At 39.6% G+C, this 22,754-nt stretch overlaps 3 protein-coding genes across 4 annotated transcripts; 2 read left to right on the top strand and 1 right to left on the bottom strand.

Moving 5' to 3' along the window:
- Positions 1 to 1,886: 1,886 nt before the first annotated feature.
- On the bottom strand, positions 1,887 to 10,837 carry LOC116674610 (caspase-2-like). The gene is given in 15 exon segments (XM_032506995.1): positions 1,887 to 2,459; positions 2,596 to 2,705; positions 3,606 to 3,806; positions 4,529 to 4,619; positions 4,721 to 4,849; positions 5,247 to 5,410; positions 5,413 to 5,428; positions 5,773 to 5,813; positions 5,816 to 5,866; positions 6,320 to 6,389; positions 6,629 to 6,811; positions 7,041 to 7,115; positions 7,578 to 7,748; positions 8,382 to 8,545; positions 10,719 to 10,837. Coding segments are annotated over 14 exon segments (1,587 nt in total). The 5' UTR covers positions 8,532 to 8,545; positions 10,719 to 10,837; the 3' UTR covers positions 1,887 to 2,324.
- A 1,648-nt stretch (positions 10,838 to 12,485) lies between these two features.
- Positions 12,486 to 19,132, top strand: LOC116674608 (rap1 GTPase-activating protein 2-like). Of its 2 annotated transcripts, none has more exons than XM_032506993.1 (19): positions 12,486 to 12,960; positions 13,131 to 13,163; positions 13,284 to 13,374; positions 13,566 to 13,601; positions 13,703 to 13,750; positions 13,928 to 14,128; positions 14,204 to 14,301; positions 14,567 to 14,645; positions 15,144 to 15,197; positions 15,294 to 15,377; positions 15,480 to 15,580; positions 15,671 to 15,800; positions 15,916 to 16,080; positions 16,707 to 16,778; positions 17,442 to 17,528; positions 17,633 to 17,788; positions 18,121 to 18,204; positions 18,302 to 18,321; positions 18,402 to 19,132. In XM_032506993.1, exons 1-19 carry the CDS (start codon positions 12,890 to 12,892, stop codon positions 18,484 to 18,486), a joined length of 1,695 nt encoding a protein of 564 aa, XP_032362884.1. In that variant the 5' UTR covers positions 12,486 to 12,889; the 3' UTR covers positions 18,487 to 19,132. The 2 variants fall into 2 exon arrangements, with proteins under 2 accessions (XP_032362884.1, XP_032362882.1); XM_032506991.1 differs by having other exon boundaries at positions 13,110 to 13,163.
- Positions 19,133 to 20,213: 1,081 nt separating this feature from the next.
- LOC116674609 (glutathione S-transferase kappa 1-like) lies at positions 20,214 to 22,355 on the top strand. Its single transcript, XM_032506994.1, is given in 8 exon segments — positions 20,214 to 20,333; positions 20,336 to 20,361; positions 20,576 to 20,657; positions 21,092 to 21,220; positions 21,387 to 21,532; positions 21,614 to 21,730; positions 21,822 to 21,915; positions 22,094 to 22,355. Coding segments are annotated over 8 exon segments (684 nt in total). The 5' UTR covers positions 20,214 to 20,293; the 3' UTR covers positions 22,144 to 22,355.
- Positions 22,356 to 22,754: the final 399 nt, after the last annotated feature.

The following is a 22,754-nucleotide window of genomic DNA, read 5'->3' as shown; positions in this document are numbered from 1 at the left end:
CGCTTAAAGCTGAAAAGCCCACAGGCCGTCGGAGTAGACCACCACTGCTCAGCACCCTGAAGAGACAACATCCCACTCAGACAAGTTCATCTGAACTAACTTGTCCTCTGGTTCCTTCCCTCAGGCTGATAAACAGAAGGCCATTATGAAAGCCACACACACACACACAAAGACACCCTCCTTATTTTGTGGTCCACACGCCAGCACATAACAACCTAATCTCACAGCTACACCAGAGGCCAGCGAGAAATGTGTTACTCTGACCAACGGTGTGTGTATTTGTGTGTCAAGGGAGAATGACTGTGGACAGCTGGCTGGGCCTCTATCTGATACACTAAGAACATTATCACTGGGCGGCGGGCAGTGTGAGAGATACATACGTCCCAGTCACAGCATGGAGAGACCTGAGCGCAGAGGAATAGTGGGGAGCCAGTTATACTATACCTGAGAACAGAGCGGACAGGCTGTACGTGGGGAACAACAGACACACAAAACACAGCAACAAGGAGGATCAAATAAAGTGGAGCCTGCACAGGAGAGTACACTTGTGCTGAGGCCTCACACCTAAGGTGCAGGATTCATCTTATCCTAAACAAATACGCAGTCACAGGAAATGTAGATACACTTGTATGCACATGCAGCTGTAAAAGTAAAAAACAAAACACAACAATTTGTCTTGTTTTAAAAAACACATGCTGGTTTATTGTATAGAACATTTGGCAGTCATTGGTGTTGACAGAAATAAAATCCCTCCTGCCCCCCCAACCCTGCCACTCTGCAGAGCTTGGCAGCAAATATCAACCTTCAAACCGTCTCACATGGCAGGAGAGTAACCCTTTCATACTTCAATGTTTGTGTTTAAAAAATTACAAAACTCAAAGGATAATTAGGGTGACCACCATCCAGGCCATCTACGGTATACCCGCACCTTTAATCCCAGGCACCTCACACACATCTTAAAAGCTTGTTTACAGATGGCTAACAATCAATACTGTTTCAACCACATACACAGTTTTCTTCACTGTAGTAACAAAATACACTTTGCCTGACCAGGTCTTTTCTGGGAAAGATCAATGCTTCCACAGCCTTGAGAACTGGTTCTCTCTATGTGGGGGGTGCCATAAAGATACAATGAAAACTCCATGGTCATAAATTTATCGGATAGACCATCCTCACATGGCACAGGCCAGAAAACTGCATATCGTTTATGGAAGACACAAAATACATTTTTTATTTGTACTGTATCAGATACAGTAAAATACCACAAAAACTAGAGGGACTAACTAAATGTGCAGCTCCTACATTGGGGAAAACACTATTAGGAGTCGCGTAAAGGTCAGAGTTTACACTGCAGGTGTATGACCCCAGAAGTAGCACCACATTCCCCAGGCAGCCCACCACCCAGGGATCAATCTACAGTAACACAGCTGATATGAAGTGAAATTTACAGTGGATGCCCTCTTTACGCACTTTGAGGTTTAAATGCAACATTTCCTGACTGAACATCCACAAACGAAAGCAAATAAATGACTGAAACAATTCAAGGTATTGTGAAGCTGCCCTGTAGGTTTTTGTCCTTAAAAAATACCTGTTGCAGAGAAAAATAAATGTTTAATCATCTATGTAGGTATTGACTATACCTAAAATAAAAGCTGTCTGCATCCTAACACTGAAGATCAATTTGAAGTGGAAATAGGATTATTTATGAAATATTATAAGGGAGATGATAAAATGCATTTGTCTTTGCTGTGCTGCCCTCTGCCTGGCACTACACTAAAAACAAGAAATGGTCACAAACAACAAATTCACATACTAACATACAGTTAAAGACAATGGGCTTAAAACCCTTATAAAAACAATTTTATACAAAATAAAGCCACAAAATAGATCTGTGTACAAAATACATCTTAAAAAGAGAGAGTGGAACCTCAAAGTACTGTAGCTGTGCAGTAGGAAAACAATGAAATACGATTCTGTCTTTGTCTAAAAAGAATTATCACAAACTCCTCTAACTAGCATTGACACAGACACACAAGTAAGTTGTATGCTAATGTGTTATATAAGCTGACATAAGCAAGCAACATAAGCTGGCTCCTTTTTTATTTCCAAGATTGATGTGAGTGTATGCACAAGTGTGTGTTTGTGCATGTCTGAGGAGGCAGTATTTACACAGAAAATATGAATGAATCAATCCTGTTTGGAAGTGAAGTTGTAACTAAGGAATGTGTGAGTGTGTGGCAGTAATTGGAGTGGAATGAACATTGTTTGCCCTTATTGAGAGGCTTCAATGCAAGGAATGCTCTCTGTGTGTGTGTGTGTATTAGTCAATACTGGGGCTGGTACTTGGGGAAAAGGTAGAGGTCTTTGCACAATGAGCTGGTGAACTCCGACATCTCTTTGCAGCGATGGTGGGCGGTGCCAGGAGCATAACCCTCCCGCTCCTTAATACGCCTATTGACCTGGAGACAGATGGGAGGGGGGGAAAAAAAGAGGCTTTTTTTAGATTACAGTGATGTCGCAAAGACGTTTATCAAACAAGAAAGAATATTTTACATTATGAATGCAAATATGTGGGTATAGGTCCCTTGTGTTCACCTGCACCATGATGTCTGAAAGGTGTGTGTCTCTGGCTTGGAGGCGCAGTGCTGTGTTAAGTTCCTGGATAAACCAGGATCCTCTCTTGGTGTTCCGCATGGCTGCTGTGCCTTGAGGAGCAAGATATCAAATACAGGCATCCAGATGAGATGCAGGGAGACAGATCCAAGATATTTACACAACTAGAAACAGAAACTATCTACTAGTAAAAAAAAACAAACATCTTAACATCTAAAACCGTGATAGCTGTCGAGAAAAGAAGGGTGGCACAGCTGACAGGAATCCACCAAAACAATTTTAACCCCTGCACTTTAGTTATTAAAAAGTGATAGTCCACCAAATTAGCATTGCACTTCTACAAACCTATGCAGCAGAGCTAGACCTCATTTCTTATTCCACGCATTACTCTTTCCTGGCAAAACCTGTTGACTACATTACCCACGATGCTACGGTGTGGTTGGCGATTGAGCCATGAGTCACAAGCAGAGATGACAAGCAGGCTATAGAAATCTGGTAACCTCACTTTTTATTTTTAAAACTTGTCATTTTCAGCTCCAAGCTGAACTTTAGGCAACTTCTCAAACTTCCGCACAGCTCCCCTTTTAGTTACAAGAGGTTTTATACAACATTTCACAAATTCAGTAGTACTTTCCAAGCACGATTAACAGACTTTCATGTGTAAAATCGGTGGAGTTCCCCTTTAAAGCCTCTAATATCATTTCATATTGGTTTTATTGAAGTAAGATCCTATGAATGCTGGATGCAATACTGGCAGAAAACAGGTGCACATTAAAACCATAGTTGGGTACAGGATGAAATCTGCAGAGAAAAAAAAGGCAGAGAGTCCACACAGATTTATTTTTGATGGCTGAAATGTCAACTTCTTTTGCATTGCATGGATAACTGCACATTTGCCTCTTCTCACACTGCCTCGCTCATTTTTGTTTTTTACTTCAACAACACATTTGATACAAAAATCCACTCCAGAAAATCAAAAGTGACAGACTTACAAATTCTCTGACCTTTGAGCGATGCAAAGCCACAGATCATGTCAGACCGCTGGGGCAGTTTAATCCTGGGCCTCCCAATGTCCCCTCTCTGTCTACAGTGGGCATCACCCTGTCCTTCCCTTCCAGCATCCAGCTGTTCACAGCATGGTGAGCAGGTCCTCGCTGGCCCATCTATCTGCTCGACACCACAGTCCATCTCCTCTGGAAGACAAGAAAGTTTAAATTTAGTTAACATTAGCTAAATGTTGGTTTTGACCGCTATGCATTCTCACTAACCTAGAAAAAGTTTTAAACAGTAAGTGAAAACAGCATGTCGCATGAATGAGACAACCTGCAGCAGGAGAAAGGCAGACGGTCTGTTGCAGGGTGCGCCAAAGTTAGCTTCTTGTCTCATCTGGTGTCTGATAAACAGTAAATTCATCAAATTCAAAGCCTCTAACGCTTTTTTCCAAGCTGTTGTAGCCATCATATTCCACAGGACCCTCATGAGCGCAGCTTCCCTGTGAAATCAGTTGCCGAGGCTTTCGTCCTTGTTTGTCACTCTGACTGAGGAGAAAATGCTGTACTTGTGCTGTTGTTTATTTGGTTGCCATGACTTTGCCAGTGATGACGTCCCGTCACTGTTCCAGTTGCTCACCCTTAAAGGGGAGAGAGGGCGGATGACCGTTCGCTTGAGGGGACAGCTCTACAGAGTTGAGTAATTGCGACTTCCTGACATTTCATACAAATCTGAGGCAGCAGAGTCAAAATACATAGTGGAAATACTGCAATACCGTAAGCTTGGGACTGCTACATTTACATTTATTGCATACATGAATATTGTGAATAGCCTTTAGAGGTTTAGAAACGTATTATACATAGATTTTCCTAAATCCACATTAATGATGATAGAGGTGCATGCAGAATAAGATCGAGAGTCTTACCTCCTCTGCAGGCCTGGATGAAAAAGACTTTTGGCTTGTTCTGTAGCAGGGGACAGTGCGCGTTGTCAAAGGATTTAAACACCCAGTCCAGCTGAAATTAAACAAGGGACAAAGTTACATGTCTGAAAAATGGCTGCATCGTTACCCTTAAATGACATAATGTACAAACTAAGAAAGATAACAAACAAATACCTGCAGGAGCTGTCCATCTGTACCATATATGGCTCCATCCACTCCGTGGGAGAGCAGACACACCACACAGCTGTCCACTGTCCGGTGGTCTGGTTGACTGCAAAAGTTCTCAATGCACGACCTCATGTTCTACACAAGGCATAAGAAATCAGGAAAATTGTGGTTAACACAGACTGTTGCTTTTTAAATACTGAACAGGTTGGTAAGGCAATCATGTGGTGTCATTGATCATTCTGGGTGTAAGTTAAAAATCTATTTAAAGTTAAGTTCTCCCCACTCGCACAGCCAACATCCATGATTTGCAAAGTGTGTTTTCTTTATAATACACTGAAAATGTGCTAACCTCAACCTCAAACATTTTTTCCACAAACACTGGCTGGGGGATTTTCAATAAATGATTCAAGACAAAATGTTGTTTCTGTCCCTTTAAAACTTCCCTGTTTTTGCTTTGCCAACTAAATACAATGGTTTTTGTTTCAAATAGCATCCTGTAAAAAACATACTGAGCCTGCATTGTGTGCGTTACCTGAGCAGTGAGGTCTCTGTGGACTGTAACTAGGTAGTCCAGCTCTGTGAAGACCTTCCTGAGGACCTCGTCGTCCACCTCACCTCCCTTTCTAGGGTCGAGGTCCGGCGCCGCACAAGGATCAAAGGTCACGTTACTGATCACCAAAGCAAGACCACGAGGGATGAATTCATTTTGTAAGACTGGGGTGCGGGAAGTGAGAGAGAAAAACAAAGAAACATGGTCAAGAACCATTTCTTGACCATGTTTCAGAGCTCAATTTGTCCAAAATAACCTCATTTGCACAAAAAAATCTTGTTTCTATAAAAGGCATTAACACCTTGCATTATTCCATTACTTTTTGAAATTACCAATTTATAATCCATACATTTTATTTATCTCTGCCTTTAGTGCTGTATTGTGACTCAAATCCAGAGAGTTGGAGTAACACTGAAGGCAAGTATTTCTCAAAAAGTAACAGGTAAAACTTAAAAGAGTAAGTAACTGCAAACTTGTTGAGCTGACCTGGTAAAGAGAAGTTTATTACCTGATGGCAGCGAGAGAGGTAAAAGTCGGGAGTGCACGGAGCACAGGAGTGTTGATGGGACTATCTGCATCCAGACTAAACTCCATGGCCTCTGCTGCACACACAAAACACATTACACATTAAACTCTGCTTGTTACAAAGTTAAGTTGCTGATGCCAAGTTTTCACATCATGGTGTTCTCCTGCCAGCCATGTAACAACAACTTTGTACTACAATGCTGTGAATGAGTCACTCTTGGGGCGTGGCGCCTGTAGGTACAGACAGTAGCTGAACTCGAGAGCAACCACACTCCTGCCCTTCTCCCAGTGAGAAGATTATATAATAAACAGTTCACACACACACACTGGACTCTCTTTAAAGCTGCTGGATGAAAAATATTTTTGTTGAGGTAAATTTGATTACCTGTCTATTTAAACTAAACTAGACAACAGATAAGCCTTCTTCTCCACACACCACCCATTGTATCCACAGAAACAAAAAATATTGACAACAGAGACAGAGAAACCTATTTTAACCTGAATTCAGGCCACGCTGCACTACCACTTACCATGTGTCCTTCCTCTCTTGGCAGCAATTTCTTCTTGGGTGGGAAATGGAAGAGAAGAGTCCACACACCTCTAAAATTCAAAATCATGCACAAATGATTGATGACAAAACATCAGCTGCTTAACACATACAAAAGAAGACGATAATGAAGGATATTGTTCTTTGCTGTGGCAGCAAGTGTTGCTTGTTTTGGAAAAATGACAACGGCACTCCTAACCTAACTCGCTGAAAATGTCCCGCCTACTGTCTGACTACCTCAGCAGGCCATCTGGTTGTCTAACATAAGGTGGATGGGGTTTGTGATTCTTACATCTGTCTGCTTATCTCTTCCTCTTTTCTTTGTCCGCTGTCTCTCTGTCATCCTGTCTTCCTCCCTGACTGGGATTAATCCTCTGAATGGTGACTCTGACCGCAGGCAGCTATCTGAGGTTTGGACTGGACATGACGAGGTGCTGCTCACCTCACTCTCTTCTTCTCTGTCTACTGAGGATGTCTGTGGGAGACCATTTCAACTGGAGCATACTGTTATCAGAGATGTCTAACTTTCTTCGATCTGTGAGCACGTTAATTGACTTACAATTATGAAACCTCATTAAAATACATATTCAACGGCACAGAGTTTTCCAGAGATTAGTGTTTGTTCCATCTAAGTCTTGTAGAAATGTCAACAGTGACAATAACTGTAGTAATCCTGGTTGAAGGACTATAAGTACCCTGCTCACCTCTCTCTTCTTTTCTGCGGTCGGCATTACAAGTCGGCCTGTATTTCCCTCGGGCTCTTCCTCAGGCTGAATAATCTGTGAGCAGAAAACAATCTAAAAAACTGCACTAAGTAAGTCCCTGCTAGGAATCTGCTGTGTATACTAGGGCTGCACAATAAATAGTTATTTGTATCCTCCTTGCAATTTCAACTGGCGCGATAAACACATTGCGAAGGACTGCCACACATTGTGAGATACACTCAGGGATTTTTTTTAGTTAGTTGAAAGAGAGCACCAGTAGGAAACTGCACTTTCAAATGAAACTATCCCTTTTTAAATATAAATAGTGCCTTTTGTGTTAATTTCAAGGTTCAATTTGTTCAATAAAGAATGTTAGAAATATTTCCCTTCAGTTTTCTTAATTCAACAAGCAATTTGTTGTATGTTAGCAGTATACAAAAAGCAGCAGAACTGAAAACTTGAATATTTTCCTAATATCGTGCAGCTCTAGTGTATACTGTAGCTTTTTGTTGAGTGTTTGATAAAGTGCACAATAACCTCTACAGGCATATCTTTGCCATCTTTTTCTGGGGATTGTGTCAGCAGGTCATACAGGTGCTGCTGCTCAGTTTCACGCAGAGCTGAGCAGAAGCTGCTAAAGGCTCGGGGTCCCCGTTTTGGCAAGAGTAGTAGTAAGCGCCAGCTTCGTTTCTGAGACGTTTGCTCAGCCTGGAGAAGAGGAGATCAGACCAGAAAATCTAATTATTACTGGCAAAGATGACATATTATAGTACATTGCTTCACCATTATCTACATCCCTAATATAAAGACATTTTTTTCCAGCCCTTGCCCAAGGTTGACGCACTACAGTTAGGCGTCACCACAATCTTTCTAACAATAAAATAGAATGATTTCAACCAGACACTGGTTAAAGGGGGCATTTCAGATGGTAACCAGTTAAAGTCAGCCAGGAATAAACCCATGCATTTACATTAAAATTGTTAGAAAACTGATGGCTTTGTCAAGCTTTTATTTTGATGTTTTTGTAACTTTATCCATGCCAGACTAAACTGAAATTCCCCTCTAACTTAGTGGATCCCAACCTACTTGGCTAGTCATCCCTTAAAATCTACTTATGACCCCTCAACAAAGTTTGAGTCCTTAGTGTGGACATGCATGGCAAGCAGGTCGGCCAAATAGTGATTTAGTTTAATTTAAAACGAACTTATGAAAGCAGTTTTAACAGGTGTATCTAACATCCAAAGTGTAGGTAGCTTACATAAGTTACAGGTGAACGACTGTTCAGACTTATTACATGCGGTTCCTAAATTAAAAGATATCCATATATCAGTGTTAACATACCATGATGCTCTCTGCCATGCTTTCGGTTAGGATGTCGTCTGCCTGTAAGGACTGTATGAGCAGCTCATCCACCACTAGCTGTTTGATGAGAATATTGGAGCCTCTCCGAAGAGCCCGTTTGTCCCGCTCCAGCATGCCACACTCCAACATTTTGCTCCAACAGACTGGGCACAGGACCGGTGACAAGACACATTAACCTCCGTTACAATACGACGGAAGTTATACTACAGTGTAACAAAGCGACAGGCAATGTCAACAACTCCAGCGTCTACCTACAGCACACGTTAGCAACCGGTGTTTCGGTTTAACTGGTTTTTGAGTTAACTGGTGATAGAGGCAGATGTGGTGTAGGCGTGGTCTCTCAGGACCCATTCCCGACTAACCAGGAAATAAACATTATTATCGCTTTCCTTCTATTTCACATTTATTTGTCAGTGTCTTGTGAAACTTTACGATAAAAACGAGTTGCTGAGCATTAATTCCTGCCCCGACAGACATTTATGCAAACACTTGCCGTTGTCGTTACGAACTATCATCCGTTGTCTGGCGACTGTGTCTCTTACTGCACGTCACGGTACACCCCGATCGACTTGTGACTATAACACTTCACCGTTAAAGCACTGTTTCTGAAATGTAAGCAAACTGGTGTATTATATAGGCATACTGTTGGAATGATAAATGTGTCGATGTATGTTAGCGGGGGACGTTTCATGTTATCTGTTATTTATTTGACCCTATCACTTCTATGTTTCGAAATGGGATTTTTTCATATAGGCCTACTGACTCAACTCAACTTCAGATATCATTCATAGCATGATGTATGTAATATTTAAGGCATAGTGAAGTTTTGGATATTTTAAATTACACTATCTGGAATGTTTTTGTAATTATGGATATCTAAACTTAAAATAACTATTAACAATTGGATTGTACATATCTGAAATTGCATTGTTTCCTAACTATAATGTTGCAACTATTCAGACATTCATAAGATTGACTTTCTACAACCAACACTTGCTCGAACTCCGGCACTTCAAGTCAATTCTACAATATGTGCCAGACACCCAGAGCAATAAAAAATACGTTTCTCTCCGACCCACTGTGCTATATGCAATATGCGTTTCAATAAGCGAGAGGTATCATTTGTATCTGGATGAATGAGTAGGCATTCTGCACATTAAGGAACGTGATTGTAAGGTTGCAACTTAACATAACCCATCGTAGCCTACATAAATATAATTACATCTAGCCTATAATGCCTATGTATCACAACGTAATCTGAGCGGATGCACATGTTGCCACATCTGCATTCAGCTGGGTGTAAACCTCATATGTAGCTTATGTTTTACTTACAGGCTGTATTGAAATGTAACAGATATCAAACACGTAATCCATGTTGTAGTAGGCCTACTGTTATTAAATTAACTTGTGATGCCGTTGCAAGAACGAAGACCACAACGTAGGTAGCTGCAGTGATGCCTGTTTGAAATACTGCAAACGTCAATAAATCGACAAAATGTTCATGCTGTCATTATTTGTGTCATAATTGTGTTTAAAGTAATGGTAATGACGTTTAGCATTGAGTCAATGTATTTCCTTTAACACGACCTAGATCTTACATTGCATATTGAGTTTGAATTTGTGCACCATGTTGACGTGTGGAAACTTTGGTTTTATTTTCTACAACACAGCTGTTGTGTTGCCCATGTTAAATATTAGGTATTTGTAAGTGTAAATGAATCGATATGAGCCTATGACCGATGCTAGTACTTGTTGTGACACAAGTTAATCGGAGCGCACTGAGCGCTGTTCTGCTTATTTCAGCGGTCTTTATTTGTGTTCCATCTGCAGAGTCAGCAAACACTTCAGAAGGTTTAAATAAACGTCATTACCAACACTTTAAACACAATTATGACACAAATAATGACAGCATGAACATTTTGACGATTTATTGACGTTTGCAGTATTTCAAACAGGCATCACTGCAGCTACCTACGTAATCATTTCTGCGGAGTTTCTCATGGCACACCTACACCACATCTGCCTCTATCACCAGTTAACTTAAAAACCAGTTAAACCGAAACACCGGGCTGTGTATCGTCGTATACCTCACTGTTGCAGCTAACTAATGCGTTTGCCAAGACGATAACAATATGTAAAGCTTTATATTGTAATTACCAAAACGGCATGATGCAGGAGACTATAGTAAAATTATGCTGACATTAAAGTGTTGATGGCTAAATACCAATGCTAACTAGCTAGCTAGCTCATTTCGGATTGCCCCTTTTTTTCTTGTATGTAAGTGAGCGAAATGTAATTCCTTCCAAACTTACTTATCGTTCCCCTGTTTCTGCAACAGATGATCAAATCGTCAAAAAGGCACAGTAAAATGTCGTCGTGTTTAATGCTATTTCAAACATCCCGTCCTTTTCCCACACACGACTAACTTCCGCGGGTAGCTAACTCGGTACCAGTGCTGCAATGGGGATGGGGTTGCAAAAGTCTTTTTTTTGGATTCTGACCAATGACAGCTAAATATATTATGAGTGGCGTTTCAAATCTCCAATCACCTGGTTTCAGGGTGTCACCTACCGTAAAACTGTTGAAAGATAAGGGCTTTAAGAGCATTTTGAATTTGAATCTTGTTTCTGTAAATAAGTAGCCAATTGATAAGGAGCACTTTGATGATAGGCAGACACCGTTAACTAATAGAGAACCATGGACTGTTATGGGATTCAAAATAAACAGAGGCTTGACGAGCTTAAAATCATAAAACAACATTTAATTAATACATGTAATTAACAGTGGTGAAATGTATAATGAGGAAATATTTTACTTAAGGAACATTTTGGGGTAGCCTACTTGTACACTACCCAATGAAATAGAAGGTAACATTTTGCTGTAAAAATGCATATGATATCACATTTTTTAATATGACATATAAATGTGTGTGGGCACCAAGGTAGCTCACCTGGTAGAGTCAACGTAGCCGCTGTGGGTTTGTTTCCGACCCGTGGCCCTGTGAGATGGAAAGGGATGGCTTTATTTGTTACATTTGAAATTTGTTATGTTTGAAAGTGATGTAATACGTTTGGTTAATTTACAAGAAAGCAACACTTGAAACTGGTTAAACACAACTTCCTAATTCTGAATTATATCCATAGCCCAATATATTATTTATTATGTACAGTCATTCCAAAAATGAGTCTGGAAGTGTCTACTTATGTCTCTGTACTCTGTACTGCATCTAACGATCAACAACATACTCTCAAAAAATGTAGAGACCACTGGAACTCTTTTAACTGTTAACAACTGTTTGGATTAAGATTTGACAACAACAACAACAACAACATAAACACAAAAGACGGATACGCTTGTAAAGGATAATGCAATGTTATTGTTCCCCCTACATGGGGTGCTTGTCAAGTGTTTTAGAAATCGGAGTTGTCAGTTCCACCAAAGAGACATTTCCCTTTTTAACTTCTCACATGGTTTTCTTTAAATGCCTGCTTGAAACGTAAAAAGGTAAAATGATTCCAATGTTTCATAAATGCATAAATCTGAGAAATGTCCCAAATATAAATACTAGTTTGTGTAGCAGAACTTAGTTTTTTCCTTCTTTCCTGCCCCATTAATCATCTCACAACCCGTAAGATTTATCTGGCGATCCTTTAGGGGCCCAATGTTGGGACTCTTTTTAAAGTATAAAACTAGCTACTAGAAAACTACACCAGCAAAATAATTCTTGTTTATTGTTCATCTTAGTACAACATTTTTACTTTTGTTAGTTTGATAAATATGTGCTCTGCATTTCTCAAATGATACAGACAGTATTTGTTTAAGATATGCCGTTAATAGAAATGGGACTTTGTGTCATGTGGGACACCATTTAATTGTGGACACCTCTTATCTCTGTCTCTTTCCCTTTCTTTTTTCTCTCAATCTCTCCTTAGTTTGCCTTTCTCTACTTCCCTTTCTTTTTTGCTCTCTCTCTCTCTCTCTCTCTCTCTCTCTCTCTCTCTCTCTCCCCCCTAACCTCAGGCTTTGCCCTCCCCTGCTGTCTATCTCCTCACCCTCACTGTGTGTGTGCTGTCAATAATTAATGATCCTTACTGACTCAAAGGGTAACAGGTCCGGAAGAAAATGTCTCAGCCCTTAATTTATTATATAAAGTATAAGTCTATAAGTCTATCTTCAAGTCTAGTCAGTCTGAGAAACCACCACGAGTGTCTATTCAAGCAGAAGGATCGATGGCATGAAGCAGCCAGACCGTGTCCGTTTTATAGTTTGTGGCGGTGGCTACACCTGTGACCATGAGGTGGTTAATGCTGAATGTCTGGCTGACAGCAGGACAGAGGGAGGAAAGGGAAGCTTAAATGAGTGAGAGGCAGGGGGCAGAGAGGAGGAGGAGTGACAGAATGATAGAGTGAATTAATTCAACCTTGGCCAGCCCTGATTGACTCAGTAGCAAACTGGCATGTACAAACATTCACAGTGACACCAAAGCTATGGAGAGAGAAAAGAGGAATGACATGTCTTTCTCCAGAAAGAGAAGTTTCACTTTTGGGGCATATGGAGGGTGAGTAAAGACACTGTTTGTCTGTAATTAGGACTGAGATTTCCAAGTCAACTGAGTAGCTACCTATATACTAAATGATAATTACATTATTTTGTAGATATATAAGTGATCCTATCTATGTTGGATGATCCGTTTTCTTCTTCGAGTAGTTCTCACTTCCTTGTTTACAGTGTGGACAAATTCACATGTGGGGATGAGACGAGGTGAGGTTTTAATTTCTATCTTATTGCAGCTGTTTCGAGCTAATATTCAAGATGTAATGTATAAAGTGAGAACTGATTGAGAAGTGATGAATTGTGGTGTAAACAAACCTGTTGCTGCAGACCTGAATCTGCAGAGGACAACATAGTGGACATCCTGGACTCTCCTGCCAGTGACAGAAAGCCTTTCCTCTCAGCCAGCAGCAACCAGAGGGTGATATCAATAGCATGTTCAGCTTGCACCTTCCCCTCTTATTTTCACTGAATACACTTAATGCTTTTTCATATCCTGCATTTCTCAGAAGTTTCCATTTGCAACTGAACCATTTGTCATGTTCCCCTTCCTCCCCATATTTCTCCTTCCCTTTCTCTCTGTCTGCATTTACTGCCTGTGGTTTGTATCAGGACACAGAGCTGTTTGAAATAATTGAAAAGCTGCAGGTGAGTTAAAGCACAATTGATCTTGTTTGGTGCGCTTGTTCAGGGCTGTCTGAGCGAGAGAAGTTTCTTATCATCTTATCAATACTTCCCTCGTCCATCAGGGCAGCAGGATCGATGAGCAGAGGTGTGAATTTCCTCTTCCGCTGAAGGTTAGTTTTCAATGTGAGAATAAGAAACACACAGAGTTGACTATTTATGAGTTTGATCGTGTGTGTGTGTGCGTGTTTGTGTGTTGACCTTTCTGTAAACGACATGACATTTGTTCCTAAAACAAGAGACACGAGAGCCCCTCATCATCATCAAGTGCTCCTTTGTCTCTATTTTAGTCTCAGCTTTTAAAGATAGGTGGAGGAGACCTGCCACTCATCCTCCCTCCGAAGCTAGGGGGCTACTGGATAGACCCCCCTCTGGCGAGGCTTGTGGATGTGAGTCCCACCTCCTCCCACTGTGGCGTTGATCCAGAGAGCTACGACATTATGGAGAGAGATGGGGAGGCCAAAATCTATCACGAGTTCTTCCGCTCACGTGTAAGCAGACTTTGTCTAAAGTGTCAACGTTATCTTTCCTGAACTTGTGTTTTTATCATGTTTTGTTCCCTTTAGTACCATCACTCATTCACAGCAGTGGATCCATCTTTGGGGCCTTTGGTTCTCTCTGTGTGTTTGGAGGAAGAGGAGAGCAAGCTGCGGGTGATACTAAGGTAGAGATCTTAAGCCATTTCAGCCAACTATGAGATTCTTTTTGTATAATCCAAGCTGCAATACAAGACGCATTTCCCAGAGCATCGTGCATTCCCCTTCCTCTCAAAAAATGTGTTCATCCACAAGTTCAAGCTTCACTGTGCAGAATGATGTTTGAGCAGAGGCTTTACATTTTCATTTGAATGTCTCTGTATGCAGTAACTGGTAATTCCAAGTAATCCTGCATCACAGACGATAATGCCACGATTGTTTCTTGTCTCCCAGAATGAAGCAGTGCACTCTGCATGGAGTTTTTGCTGTCTCTCTTTTCCCAAACATCCCATCTGCCGTTGAATTAGCAAAGGTATCAAACTATTATTCTGGTAAAGGAGTATTCATATCCAATACTTAAGTAAAAGCAGCAGCACCACACTCTATGTACATAAGCATTATTAGCCGAAAATACTTTAAGTATCACAAGTAAATGTTGGTTGAGTGTTTTTACTTTATATGTTATCATTTTTATTGATGCATCAACATGTATGAAACATTGTTATTGTTGTATCTTGAGGTGGAACTCATTGTATCTACTTTATATCCTGTTATATAGTTTCATTTATTTAAAAAATCATCATCTTTTTTAAACTGATAAACTGAGTAGTACTATACTACTACTGAGTAACTATAGCTGTCAAATAAATATAGTGGAGGGGTAAAGTACAATATTTATTTCTGAAACAGAATGAAATAGAAGTATAAAGAAATATACAACAGAAATACTCAAGTAAAGTACCTCCAATTTTACTTTAGTACAGTATTGATAAATGTACTTCCTCTGGTTGATGACAAGTTTTCTCTGTAGATGCTCTGTGACAGAGTGACTGTCTCAAAGTTTGAAGTGGTCAGCTTCCTCAAGGTAATGCTCTATAAATGACTAATAAGTAAAAAATGAAGGACCACTTATTTCAGACAAATCCTCTGAAAGCTTCTCTCCCTCTCACTCATCCCTCAGGCTCCAGAACTCATAACCGCATTTGATGAACACAGAGTGTCTCCTAATTTTAAGTTTGGCATTTTGTACCAAAAGGACGGGCAGGTACGAAATTGTGCAGAAAATGTCCTGCATTCATAGAAATGACATGAAATATGGCACCACACCACAACCACCGTCTCTTAGACAACATCCATCTCTCTCTAGTTCACTGAGGAGGACATACTTTGTAACAATGAAGAAAGTGAAGAGTTTAAAGAACTCCTTTCTATTTTGGGAGAGACGGTTCAACTGGAAGGCTTCACCGGGTAAAGTGCACCATGTCGATGTTGTTCAGCGGGATGAATGACACATGCAATATCATCACATGATTTCTTCTTCTCACTTTGTTATCTCAGGTTCAGAGGAGGACTGGATGTGTGTCATGGTCAGACAGGAAGTGAAGCTGTCTTCACTTCCTTTCATGGGAGGGAAATCATGTTCCATGTTGCAACTAAACTGCCTTTTACAGAGGGCGACCCGCAGCAGGTCAGTCATTGTGTCAGCCTGATGATTCACAGCAGCCTTTCTCAGGCTATTTTGATACTAGTTAGAAAACAAAAGTTTTGAGCTAACACGGATACACTTTTTCCCCCCTACACAGTTACAAAGAAAAAGACACATTGGTAATGACATTGTAGCTTTAGTCTACCAGGAGAGCCAAACCCCGTTCCTGTCTGATGTTATCAAGTCTCACTTCCTGCACTGCTTCCTGGTGGTCCGGAGGATTCAGGTTCCAGAGGAGAAGACAGGTGAAACTGCGTACCAGGTGAGTGAAAAACAAGCCCACTTGGATATAGCATCCCTATGATAAGTGGAATGCTGTCATTTTGTTAAATCTGATTCACCCTCATATCAAAAAACAAACTTTTTAAAGACCGATGTTGGATTTTTTGGGCTGATACCGATATTAATATTATAGAGAGCTAAAAAAAAAATCCTAAATGTTGCCTGATATTTGTTTCTTTAACATATACATTTGAACTAACAAACATTTTTTTGAAAAGAATATTTTAGAGTTCGAAGTTTGATCAAGATATGTGATCTTTGTGGGACACTTTGCAATAGAAAAATAAACTTGTCACTGGTCTCTTAGTGGACAAACTATGTCATTCTAAACTGATTTTTGTTACTCTACCGGTAGTCTATATCCTTGACGTTCCACTTCCGGGATTTGTCCGGTCCCACAGGAAATTTCACTTCTACTTTCTTTGTGTTGGAATTTTAAATTTGGATTTAGATTAGTGAGGACTATTGTTAACTGCTCCTCAGATCTCTGCAGGGTAAATTGAGACAGCTAGCTGGACTATCTGTCCAATATGGGTTTTCTATCGCATAATAATAATTGCAGCCAGAATGGCTTATCAGTCAAATATTCATTTTTTGTCTTCACAGGTGGCTGTAACAGCCAGAGAGGATGTTCCTCTCTTTGGTCCGTCCCTCCCAGATCCTCCCATCTTCACAGATGTAAGAAACAATACAAAAGTCACCAAGCTGTTTTCATTTCTCTAAATATATATATATACATACACACACATATACATTCATACATACATACAGTTTGCTGCAGCAACAGCTAAACCTTTAATTTCAACCATCTTTTTCTTTACTGTCTTGCTTAGTCTACCAGTGACTAACGCCATCTTTACAAATATACATCAAAATGTTTTTTTGCTTAATTTTTTATTTTCCATCATTTTTGGGAGTTGTTTCACCACCACCCACAAATTATATAAATGATTGCAGCTGTAAACGGCTCCCTCATTTTCTTTGTTGTTGCATTGTGGAAGAATAGTGTATTAATAGAACATTTAGTATGTATGCTGTCGGCTTTGGATTTACTTTACTTTTTTCAATTTTCTAGAGGGAACACTACTCCAAATCTGCTTAGAATAAGTATTTAGTATGGAATTGGAACACGGTCTAGCCATTGTCCTGTGGTCTTGTCTGTCTTGGTTTTTGATCAATATTTTTTTTACTTTTGCCTGCCTATGGTCATTGTCTAAAAAACCCTGCTTTGATCGCCCACTCGGTAAACTTTGTAATTTCTCCACCTGTCATGGCTGCTTACCTGAATCACTACAGTACAAATGAATTATTGAGATGCATCACAAGTATCCTGTCTTTTAGCGTTTCCTGCTGAGAGAATTCCTTCTGACCAAACTCATCAATGCAGAGATTTCCTGTTATAAGGCTCAACAATTCAGCAGGCTAGAGGTAGAGGGGAAAAAAGTTTTTATTTATGCTTTTTATTCGTAAATATCCAAGATTGTTCCCTGATTTCTCTCTGCCATGTGTGCTCTCCTGTCCCTCTTACCAAGCTCCGCACTCGTTCGTTGCTCCTGGAGAGCCTGCAGGCTGAACTCTCCACCCGTTCCCAGTACATGATGGGAGATCCATCTCTGTCGGTTCTCCCAACTTCTGAGGTTACACGAGGGGTGTCTGAGGGAAGTGGAGGATTCATTGAAAACTTTAAGGTAAACGTCGGCCCCCCAAAAAACTAGTGAAATAAATTAAAAGTAATAACTTTATCCAAAAAGAATACATGAATATAAAAATTTGGTAATTTGTCACACAAATAAATGCATTTAATTTATTAATTATTTTATTTATTTTCAAATTAACCTGCACATTTATGCTCTAGGATTTATGCTTCTATGCTATTATTTTAATAGAGTAATTTGTTTATTTATATACTTATTTATTATAATGGCAGCTTTAGTCCTCCATACACTTGCCTTTCAAGTTTTTAAGAGACTCTCTCATACTATCTCTCTATACCATTTCCCTTCTGAATCTCTGTCATTAGAGAGCCATAAGAGTGCGGAGTCACTCTTTCGAGACTCTTGGGGTGCCAAGGAAGACTGGTGGCATTGCAACACAGAAGCAAAAGGTAAAATGAACAATGGGATTGAATGTGCGTGACTGAATAAATACATATTGAAAGATTTGAGCTAAACATATTCTAACTTTTCTAACTTCTTTTACAGACAGATAAAGATGGAGAGAGGTAAGACGTATTGAAACAGGTAAAAATGTTGGTCCCATGATTAGAAAAACAGACTGTTAACTGTTGCCTCTGCTTTACAGTGACAAATCTCCAGGACCTCTGCCTTCTGACAGTCAAGGGCCGGCTGAAGTCAAAAATCAAGCAAGTCCTCAAGAAGAGACATAAAAGGAAATATCAATTTGTAGATTTAAGTGTTATTATACTCATACTTTGCTAGCGTATGGTTACTACTTTCTTATCCTGTTGGATGGCTTAAATGTAAATAGAGTTTTGAGAATATATTTATAATATATATTTATTTTACTGTCATAGCAGTATTCAACATTACTTAAAAGCTCAACATTGTATTTTAGTGAAATGTTTAAGAAATAAATGTTTTGAGTTTACACAGTTTTTAATATCAATAAAAATCTTTACTTCAATGAGGGATGTAAAGAGAGGAAGTGGAGAGGAGAGAGAGCGTTTAGGAATAACAAAGGAAATTAGATTAAGATTAGCACAATATGCAGAAATTGAAGAATGATGATTGTTTTGTTGATGACAATACGCATAATGATACCAGTAAAACATGATTATTAAAAGACTGATGTTCAATTTAGGAAACAAACAAATGTTATACCGAATGTAAAAAGAAGCAGAAGAGAAGAAGAAGAATGTGCTACCAGTAATTGATAAAGTATTCAGATATTTTCGTAAATGAAAATACTTTGAGTAAAAGTCGGAATTAAACATTTTATCATCAAAATGTATTATATGACATAATTGGAGTTATTATTACTGATTCTGTAATGTATAAACTGTATTTCAGGTTTCCTGTGTACAATCTTAACGCAAAGAACCTAGTAGATATAAATAAATGTTGTGTAATATTCTACATGAATAGATAAATAATAATGATTAAGTGAAATATTTTTCTCCTAGATGTTTAGCAGAAGCATAAAGTAAAAGTAGCTACCTCATGTTTTTAATTCTTGGAAATACATCTTTGAAAATATATTGTTGTTTAATTATTGACTTCTTTTTTTATGTATTTGTTAGTGTTTAAAATTAGACAAAGGTGCTAAAAATATATAATGACAATAACACAAAAAAGTCAGACATAACAAATGGAGGATTTGAATTTAGTTTTTTTCCCAAAGGTTTATTTGTCAGTGGGAGAACTATATAGATATTTCATATTTGTATGTGTTTCTTTCTGAACATAAATGTGAATTTACATGTATTAACCATTTTCTTTTTTGTAATTTTCTATTAATTAAGTTAGTTTTCTTTTTGTCATCTTTCTTCCTTATTTGTTATGGCTTGGTTTTCTCCTTAGGTTGAGGCGAGGTCCGTTGGATACAGCAAGCCTGTCTTCTTGACCTCTACTGAAAACATTTCTTTTATTTCCATTTTCTAGATATCTAAAGAAAATGTAGTTGTTTTTTTTTAACTACTCCTGCAATGTCCTGCTCTACAGTCTAGTGGGTGGCGGTATTGCGCCAATATGTTGTCTTGCCAACCGCTAATAAATTCAAAGAAGAAGACGGAGTAGAAGGCCATCGTCAATTCACGCATGAGTTGCAGTTCCTCCAGAGGGGGGCAGCAATGTTTGTACATCAGATAAAGAGAAGACCGGAATCCTGGCGGTCAGACATTGTCACTGAGCCTTTCCGTGTTGTTGCAGCTCAACTGTAGCGAACTTAAAAAGCTACCTCTAAAATGGTAACGATTCCAGCTAATCCTGCGGTGTGAAAGGCAACAGAGGTGATTCCTGCTAATGAGATACATTCGTCATAAGGTACTGATTTGACTTTAACATTACACCGAGCAGCCCTGCGTATGGTAAGTTAGTTGAACCTTGACACACTGCACAATGTACTGACTACAAGTGAGAGACGCTTTCATAACGCGTACATTAAATACATTAGGGTTAATTTTGTCTTTCTGCCAACGAAAGTAAATTAGAATCAGTGACCTCTGCAGACCGAAGATGACATCTAAGAAAGTGATCGAGTTGTTCTACGACGTGGTTTCCCGTACTCTTGGCTTGGCTTTGAGGTTGTTTCTCCTTTTATGTCAACTTCATAGACACAGACTTAATAAAAGAATACAAATACAATCTTTTTACCCTGTGTGTGTGTGTGTGTGTGTGTGTGTGTGTGTGTGTGTGTGTGTGTGTGTGTGTGTGTGTGTGTGTGTGTGTGTGTGTGTGTGTGTGTGTGTGTGTGTGTGTGTGTGTGTGTGTGTGTGTGTGGTGCGCGCGCGTGTGCAGGTAATGTGCCGCTACAGACACGTGTGGAATATAGAGCTCAAACTGCGTCCTGCTTTTCTGGGTGGCGTCATGCAAGGAGCAGGTATACGAACATTGGTGGACAGTAACTAAGTACATTTACTCAAGTACTGTAAAGTAAAACTGTAGTTTTATCTTAAGGTGCTTGTACTTATTACTCGTGCATTTTAACTTTAGATACTTTCAGATAAAAAATGCAAAATATCAAGAAATGTGTTAAACATATATATTTTTTTTTTTTTTCAACAATTGTGTCTGAAAACATTTTAATAGCAAAGATAAATTGGCCTATTTGTGAAATAAAACATAAAATGTACACATTGAAGATAAGCTTATTATGGGTAAGGTAGCCACTCAGGTAGCCTCAAAACGTTGAAGACCCCGGCTTTAAGTACAGTACATTGTGATGCTAATACTTACCCTTAAGTAACACTGAAAGAATATCCGTGTGGACACTAGTACTATTTATATTTATACAATATTTATCTTTCATGACAGGAAACAAGCCCCCTGGTGTGGTTCCAAACAAATTCCTGTACATGACCAAAGATCTGAACCGCTTGTCAGAGTATTTTGGTGTTCCCTTGCAGGAGCCATCTGACCCCTTTGAGGCCATGTTCAAAAAAGGTTAGCAGGATTTGATGGGATCAGTGCAGTGATGTGTTTTCATTTAACCATGGCTGGGTTAAGTTGGTAATTCAGCTTTTCACCAGAACTGTGGTGGTACTATTTCTTTATTGAGCAAAAGCTAATAATGCCGCAAGTTTCAAGTCTTCTGTTTTCTTTACCATAGGCTCCTTGTCTGCAATGAGATTTGTGGCAGCAGTACAAGAGAGGGAGAAGGGTGGAGACGAGCAGGTGGAGCGGGTGTCCCGGGAGCTGTGGAGAAGGATCTGGAGTGAAGACAAAGACATCACTGCACCTGCATCGCTTTCTGAGGTACCAACTTATCCAGCCTGGCGTTGTTGAGAAGATGAAGTAGTACTGTTTAGTGTTGTGCTTGTCACATTGTTTGTGCAGGCAGCGATGAAAGCTGGACTGTCTGACAGCGAGATTGAAGAAGTTCTGAAGCTGTCCACGTCAAAGGAGATCAGAGACAAGCTGAAAAGCACAACACAGTGTGCACTTGATTACGGGGTCAGTTTTCCTTTAGGTCTCCTTTTTTAGATTCAGACAAGAGATCAATACATTACTAATGATCAAATTCTCTTTTATTGCGTCTTCTCAGGCATTTGGCTTCCCCCTCGTGGTGTGTCACGTAAATGGAAAGCCAGAGGTGTTTTTTGGTTCTGACAGATTTGAGCTCATGGCCCACTGCATTGGTGAGAAAAGTGTTGTACTGTACATCATTCACAAACACACATCATGTAAAAGTGACAGTAGAAAGATTGAAGTGACACTTGACATAGCCTTAATCTAATATTGCACTTGCTGTAAATCACCTTGATAATATACATGTTTTTATATAGAAATGGTATCTAATTTAGTTCTCTGTTTCAGGGGAGAGGTGGCTGGGACCTCAGCCTGGCAAATCAACTACCAAGTTGTGAAATAATGTATAAATCTGCCTTCAAACACTGGTGTGCTTATAGATTCTAATTTTAATAATTTTTTCACATTTCATAGTTTCTGTGCCTTCTGAAACCAAGCCGTATATTTGCAGTTGACCTCTAATAACAAATAGTGTCAATAATGTAACATACCATTCCACTGTTACCTGCAATTATGTGCCTATTATTAAAAGAAACATTGACAACTTCCAGATTATAAAGCTGGTCATTTTTTCTACTGAAATTCAAAAGTACAAACATGTTGCAGTTGTGTATTTGTTGCATTATGTAACTTGAATTTAATATTTTTAGCCATGCTAGTGGCGTGGCTCTATGGGAGGTGGGACAGTCGGTCGACCACTTTGGTACAGAATGAAATATCTCAAAACCTTAACCAGTCAACAATATCCATGGGCCCAACAGGATGAATCCTAATGACTGGCGATCCCCTGGCTGTTCCTCTAGTATAGGGTGACCAGACGTCCCCGGTTTCCGGGGACAGTCCCCGATTTTGGCTACCTGTCCCCGGCTGGATCTGTCCCCGGAAATGTCCCCGGTTTTTTCAGTGTGACTGAAAGACCCGAAATTGGCATGAAAGAAAGAAAAAAACT

The sequence above is a fragment of the Etheostoma spectabile genome, unplaced genomic scaffold (genome assembly GCF_008692095.1).
Source record: "Etheostoma spectabile isolate EspeVRDwgs_2016 unplaced genomic scaffold, UIUC_Espe_1.0 scaffold00000878, whole genome shotgun sequence".
NCBI lineage: Eukaryota > Metazoa > Chordata > Actinopteri > Perciformes > Percidae > Etheostoma > Etheostoma spectabile.
This window is presented reverse-complemented; position numbering and strand designations above follow the sequence as displayed.